Source organism: Palaemon carinicauda, chromosome 6, assembly GCF_036898095.1.
Source record: "Palaemon carinicauda isolate YSFRI2023 chromosome 6, ASM3689809v2, whole genome shotgun sequence".
Taxonomy (NCBI): Eukaryota; Metazoa; Arthropoda; class Malacostraca; order Decapoda; family Palaemonidae; genus Palaemon; species Palaemon carinicauda.
Window position 1 is genome coordinate 23,025,364 of NC_090730.1, and position 7,757 is coordinate 23,033,120.

A 7,757-nucleotide genomic window follows, 5' to 3' on the forward strand; every position below is an offset into this window, starting at 1 on the left:
GCTGTCATCCGTGGATCAATTTGTGTCACTAGGAAGACTACACCTCCGTCCTCTTCTATACCATCTAGCTTTTCACTGGAAAAGGACAAGACGCTAGAAGCGGTCTCGATCCCGGTTTCCGAAAAGATAAAGTCTTGTCTGACTTGGTGAAAGGACTATATCAACCTAAGAGAGGGTCTTCCCCTGACTGTTCAGACTCCCAACCACGTTCTCTTCTCGGACGCATCGGACGTAGGCTGGGGTGCGACATTAGACGGTCGGGAATGCTCGGGATTATGGAACTCGAGTCAAAGGACAATGCATTTCAACTGCAAGGAGCTACTGGCAGTACGTCTGGCCTGGAAAAGCTTCAGGTCTCTCCTTCAAGGCAAAGTGGTGGAGGTGAACTCGGACAACACCACGGCTTTGGCGTACATCTCCAAGCAAGGAGGGACCTACTCTCTGACGTTGTACGAGATCGCAAGGGACCTCCTCACCTGGTCAAAAGGTCTAGACATATCACTAGTAACGAGGTTCATCCAAGGCAACTTGAATGTCATGGCAGATTGTCTCAGTCGGAAGGGACAAATAATTCCAACAGAATGGACCCTCCACAAGGATGTATGCAAGAGACTTTGGGCCACCTGAGGCCAGCCAACCATAGATCTCTTCGCAACCTCGATGACCAAGAGGCTCCCAATATTTTGCTCACCAATCCCGGACCCAGTAGCAGTTCATATAGATGCCTTTTTCCTAGATTGGTCACATCTAGATCTATATGCATTCCCTCCGTTCAAGATTGTCAACAAGGTACTGCAGAAGTTCGCCTCTCACGAAGGGACAAGGTTGACGCTAGTTGCTTCCCTCTGGCCCGCGAGAGAATGGTTCACCGAGGTACTTCGATGACTAGTAGACGTTCCCAGAACACTTCCCCTAAGGGTGGACCTTCTACGTCAGCCAAACGTAAAGAAGGTACACCAAGGCCTCCACGCTCTTCGTCTGTCTGCCTTCAGACTATCGAAAGACTCTCGAGAGCTAGAGGCTTTTCGAAGGAGGCAGCCAGAGCGATTGCTAGAGCAAGGAGAACATCCACCCTTAGAGTCTACCAATCGAAGTGGGAAATCTTCCGAAACTGGTGCAAGTCAGTATCCGTTTCCTCGACCAGTACCTCTGTAACTCAAATAGCTGACTTCCTCTTATATCTGAGGAAAGAACGATCTCTTTCAGCTCCCACTATCAAGGGTTACAGAAGCATGTTGGCATCAGTCTTCCGTCACAGAGGCTTAGATCTTTCCAACAATAAAGATCTACAGGACCTCCTTAAGTCTTTTGAGACCACGAAGGAGCGTCGTTTGGTTACACCTGGTTGGAATTTAGACGTGGTACTAAGATTCCTTATGTCAGACAGGTTCGAACCGCTACAATCAGCCTCCCTGAAAGATCTCACCTTAAAGACTCTTTTCCTGGTATGCTTAGCCACAGCTAAAAGAGTCAGTGAGATTCATGCCTTCAGCAAGAACATCGGATTCTCATCCGAAACGGCTACATGTTCTTCAACTTGGTTTTCTAGCCAAAAACGAGCTGCCTTCTCGGCCTTGGCCAATATCGTTCGATATTCCAAACTTATCGTATGGTTGGAAATGAACTAGAAAGAGTCTTATGCCCTGTAAGAGCTCTTAAGTTCTATTTAAAACGAACTAAACCTTTACGAGGCCCGTCTGAAGCTTTATGGTGTTCAGTTAAGAAACCATCTTTGCCTATGTCAAAGAATGCTTTATCCTATTTTATCAGACTGTTAATACGAGAAGCTCATTCCCATCTGAATGAGGAAGACCAAGCTTTGCTGAAGGTAAGGACACACGAAGTTAGAGCTGTCGCAACTTCTGTGGCCTTTAAACAAAATAGATCTCTGCAAAGTATAATCGACGCAACCTATTGGAAAAGCAAGTCAGTGTTCGCGTCTTTTTTATCTTAAGAATGTCCAGTCTCTTTACGAGAACTGCTACACTCTGGGACCATTCGTAGCAACGAGTGCAGTAGAGGGTGAGGGCTCAACCACTACAATTCCCTAATTCCATAACCTTTTTAATCTTTCTCTTGAAATGTTTTATTATTGTTTTTGGGTTGTCCGGAAGGCTAAGAAGCCTTTCGCATCCTACTTGATTTGGCGGGTGGTCAAAGTCATTTCTTGAGAAGCGCCTAGATTAGAGGTTTTGATGAGGTCCTGTTGTATGGGTTGCAACCCTTGGTACTTCAGCTCCTAGGGGTCGCTCAGCATCCTAAGAGGATCGCGAGGCTCCGTAAGGAAGACGTACTTAAAAAGGCAGAGTAATTGTTTAAGTCGACTTCCTTACCAGGTACTTATTTATTTTATGTTTGTTATTTTGAATAACTGCTAAAATGAAATAAAAAATCCTTAGCTCATAATAATGTAAACAATTATTGCTGGTCTCTACTCACCCCCCTGGGTGTGATTCAGCTTATATAATCACCGGCTAAGTTTAATATTGAAAAATTTTATTTTTATAATAAAATAAATTTTTGAATATACTTACCCGGTGATTATATATTAAAGGACCCTCCCTTCCTCCCCAATAGAGACCCAGTGGACCGAGGAGAAAATTGAGTTCTGTGTTTACATTGAGTACTGAGTACCTGCACGACAGATGGCGCTGTTGAAGTACACCCCCTACCTGCATAGCGATCGCTGGCGGATTTTTTACGTAGAGTTTTCTGTCGAGCAACAGAGTTGCAGCTTATATAATCACCGGGTAAGTATATTCAAAAATTTATTTTATTATAAAAATAAAATTTTTCATTTTTCTTCTTCATAAGCCTTCAACCATTTCTCCTTATACAAAATACCTAATGGCTTTTGTCGGTCCCCTCTTCAATAAGAAAATTAAAATTTAAATAAAGATGTTACGAAGAACCCATGCCTGATTTTCTCTTAAACATACGTCTAGTTTAAAAACTGATTGCACACACAAAAGTTAATACAGTACTGTACAGTACTATATACTGTATAGTATATTATTCATAGAAATGCATCTCATATCAAACATTTGAAGCATAGTAATATGAGACTTACAGATGATATTTTATTAAACCAGAGAAATTTGGCGCATCGTGTGATAGTCTCGTTAGCACAGTACTTGTCCTCAAAAAAATGTGCATACAGAGGGAAAGTATTACTAGCAGGCCTATACAATACTCATAAACTTATTTGAATTTTAATTCTTGTATAAAGATTTTCTCATATTATCTTAGGTACTACTGTATTTCTATTCTCTCCAGGTGTTCACATACATTACCATCTATTGACTTGTGATGTCAAAGAATAGTGAATACTTTCAACTTCAAAAATGAATTGCATAGAAGCCTTGGTGCTCCCTGTCATTAACTACTTGTCACTACTTTATTAGGGGTACATCTCTTTTGAGAGGAAAGAAAATTGGAATTTTTTTTATTAGATTTTATGCGTAAGAGTCAATAAACCAAGCTTCTGATGAAGAAGCAATATGAACTTAAGGTGAGTTTGAAAATAGATTTCATCATAAAATTCCATTTCATTGTAAAAGAGAACATATCCGGTATCAACCTTCTCTTATGTGGTCATTGTTTGCTATTATCAATTTTGAGGTGTATAAAAACTGAATCATTTGAGTGAGAAAAATAAACTAATAATCATAGATACCATACCTGAACAGGGATGTTTCTTCAGTACCTTGATGGCACTTAGGTAGCCATTTTTTCTTGCCCATTGTAAGCCTGTCCTTCCTGGAGAAAGTAGATAAGGCTCAAGACAAATAATGGTAAGAATAACTAAAATTGGCCAAATTATAGCTGAATATAATTTTGTTCTCTTTCTAAGTTTTACCATTTTAATGGGAAGTAATAAAACATCACAAGATGATGGAAACTGGCTGTAAATTGTGCTAACTTTATTTAAAATTTTAATGTCCTCACCAGTGTTATCCTGGATCTGGGGATTAGCACCTGCTTCTAACAACTCGGTAATTACCATGCTATGCCCTCTCTTGCTGGCCCATATCACGGCAGTACATCCTGGTTAATAAGTGCAAATTTATTGTAGGATATTTTAGTACACTATTGTAAATTGATACAGAACTGTATCTTGTGTAACAATTTTTAAATAGACTTAAGCATTCCTGATCAATAAAATGTGTTACAGATTAGATTTTAATATGAATAGATATGTTTACAGTATCATGAAATGTTGATGTGCATGTAATACATGTTAAGAAAATGCATATAGATCTCAAAAATTGATTCCTTATTGATTATAGAATTAATACCTTAGCTAATTTTATAAATAAATCAATAGTCATCTAACAGACTACTCTATTGTCTTTGACATGTTCTTTGAGAGATATGTGTTAGCTATTTCTGTATGTTAAGTGGAGGAAGAAGATTTCCCTTTGTCCCTGGCACTCACCTGCTACCCTTAGTATTGTAGCTTTGGTTTTAAGATCATCTGTTGAGTTGTTCACTTCATATGCTATCAGCAATTCAATTGTAAAGGCTTCAGCCTTTGAAGATCATAGAAAGATGCCATAGCATAGTTCTTATGATTGTATAGGAAGATACATTAGAGATTTCTTGGATATCCTATAAAATTCTTCACCATGCAGAGAAAATTACTTTACTAGGAATTTGATGTTTGATGTAAGTTAGTATTAGCCATATGCCCATCCAGATCTCCATTATTAAGAAAAGCCTTTGGTAAATGAAAATATAATAACGATCTCTGAACGACCAGTCACTTTAACTAACATCAGTCTCTTGAAAATTTAAACTTTTTCAATTCCACTTGGAATAAGAATTATTTATAAGCCTTTGACATTCAATTGTCATACTTCTTGGTGCAGGACCACCAAGCCTAAAAAAAAACCGTTAATTTATTTGTGTTGAAGTTTCTGTGTTTTGCCTTTACACAGCCAATGAGGTCTTCACAAGTGTCACAGTATGCACTGTTTAAAGGTTTTGCAGTTCCCTTTCAACCTCTGGTTGTATTCACTTTTTACCTTCTACCATGCCTCAGGTCCCATTTCCTTTTTCCCCTCGTGCTCTCTTAACCCTTCAAATTCTACTTCATATTGTAACTTAGGGGTTTTCACCAATTTGCACATGGTTTCTGTATGATCTCCAGGCCTTGAAATAGGGTAGTGACATCAGTGCACCCCATAGCACACTGAAGGTAGTATTTAAAGATCCTTGCAGTACTGTATTCATTTTGGACCTTAGCTTCACTTCTTCACTTGACCTCAATTCTTGCTTCCTTTCTTCCATCTTGCTGTCCAACTTTTCTAACTTTTACTTCATAGTGTTCAGCGCTGCACCATATAGTCCAAATTCACAAGCAGCTCTTCTAGGAGAAGGTCACTCCAAATTCAAACAATTGTTTTCTAGTCTTGGGTAGTGCCACAGCCTCTGTACCATGGTCTTCCACTGAATTGGGTTAGAGTTCTCTTACTTGAGGGTATACACAGGCACACTATACTTTCGAATTTCTCTTCTTGTTTTATTAGATTTGTTTTAGTTTATATAGTAATTGTTTATCTTAATGTTGTTACTGTTCAGGAAATATTTTACTTTCCTTGTTTCCTTTCCTCACTGGGCTATTTTCCCTGTTGGGGCCTCTGGGATTATAGCATTCTGCTTTTCTAACTAGGGTTGTAGCTTAGCAAGTAATAGCCTAATAATAATAATAATAATAATAATAATAATAATTATAATAATAATAACAATAACAACATGCCATAGCATCAATTTCAGTATGAACTCCTTTCCAAGAAATCTGACATTATGGTTAATTCAATTACTGCCTCATCATGACATCATAGAAAAACTGACATCGTCATGATCTTCCTCATGATAAGTCATCAAAACTATATGGCTGATATTTACTCTTGTGTTTGCTATGAAGACTTGTTCCATACAATCAGTTGCTTTAAGGCGAGGTCTCTCTTCCTCCACTCTTATTAACTGCTGGCACCATCTCTCTGAACCAAAGCTTCATACTAAGACTAGCAGGTGGTATGTATGCAGAATGATTCTTTCAAAGGGAAGTGTGAATCATATTCATTTCATAAATATAGATACAGAGTCGAAACTTCAAAAATTATATAAAAGGTACCAGTTTTTATGTATAAAAAGCATATTCTGCTTAAAAGTAATTGTATAGTACTATGAGTTAAAAGTGTAGTCTAAAAGTTAGCTTTGATCCTCTGTGGTGTCTTTAACAAACCTAGTTAAAGTTATAAAACTTTGGGAGCTCAAGTTCACTTATATGTTTAAATCCTCCACATCTAAAGTAAAAATGTGTATAAAACTCTAGATATAACATTTGACCAGCTACTAAAGTTTTCACAGAATCATTAGGCTTTCTTATTTTGCAAATCTTGATATGAAATTTTCCTAATAATATTTTGCCTATATTTACTACAGGCATAAGGTTAGTACTTATGGATAAAAGTAATGGGCATCTAATTGCAATAATACTAGAATATGTTATAAGTAAAATTTGGTTCTCAAAAGACTCATAGCTTCACGAATCTGTTGTTGCCTACTTACCATCTTCATCCTGTAAGTCAAGTTGTGCCCCAGCATTTACTAGTTCCGGTAATATTTTCCCATGTCCATATATAGATGCTTTCATTAGTGCTGTTTGATCTATTGTAAAAGAAAAGCACGTCTTTATGTTACTGATATCTTAAAGTTCATAAGGAAATTTCAACAAACTCCTTATTTTATTCAAATTTTGTCCTGAACATCAGTGAAAATTTTGAAATTAAAGGTAATAGGGACAAATATTTTTATTAAAAATTAATGACATTTATGAGAGTATCTCGGGTATAAAACAGCATACAGTACTACAAACAGAACTATATAAGAATGGAACTTTACGTTTTTGTGTTTCTCATAATGATTTTTTCATGCGAAACGTGGTGCATTGCTTCATCAGAGACAGTGTTGCGAACCATGATATATGAATGAAATTTTAGATCTTTCTTATTAAAGGATTCATAATTTTGAATCCTGTACAATATATTGTACAGTGGTACCACGGGGTCATAACAACAATCAGAATAGAGCCAGCATATCCCTGCATATCGTAAGAGGCGACTAAAAGGGATGGGATGAGGGGATTGGGTATCCTTTCTCCTGTTATTTTATTCCTGTGTGACATCAGAGGAGAGGAGGAATTGGCGAGAGATTGACTGCTCCTGCACTCGATTTTTGGGGTTTCTGAATGTGTATGGATGTAATACAATGTAGTGTAAAAGATGTGAGATAGGTAATATGTTCAGGAATTGGCAGATAGATGCATTGGCCTTGTGTGAGACAAAGGTAAAAGGGAAGGGTGAAGTGACAGTTAGAGCATATGGGGTTGAATTGGAAGAGTGAGAGATGGTAAGGCTTTATTGTTGAGTGACTGGATGATAGTCAGTATGGCTTTATAGTTGAGTGACTGGATGATAGTCAGTATGGCTTTATAGTTGAGTGACTGGATGATAGTCAAACTAGTGGAAAGGAAGGAAGTGTCATTTGGTTAATGTGGGTAGGGGTTAGATTGGGTAGGGAATGTTGCACCTTTGTTAGTGCATATGGGACAGGTTGTGAGGAAAGTGAAGAAGAGCGCAATAGTTTCTGAAATGAGTTAACTAGGTGTGAAGAAGGACTGAGTAGAAGAAATTATGTAGTTGTGTTGGGTGACTTAAATGACAGAGTGGGTGCTGGAGAGGTAGAAGGTG

The 7,757-nt window shown here is 37.9% G+C and overlaps 1 protein-coding gene across 1 annotated transcript in view; it reads right to left on the minus strand.

Moving 5' to 3' along the window:
• The window catches only part of LOC137642908 (ankyrin homolog), a 53,507-nt gene that overhangs the window by 36,494 nt on the left and 9,256 nt on the right, over nt 1-7,757 (minus strand). The window contains exons 7-9 of the mRNA XM_068375772.1: nt 6,577-6,675; nt 3,949-4,047; nt 3,682-3,759 (exon numbers count right to left, since the gene is read on the minus strand). Coding sequence (XP_068231873.1) covers nt 3,682-3,759; nt 3,949-4,047; nt 6,577-6,675 — 276 coding nt within the window. The remainder of the gene's footprint in view (nt 1-3,681; nt 3,760-3,948; nt 4,048-6,576; nt 6,676-7,757) is intronic.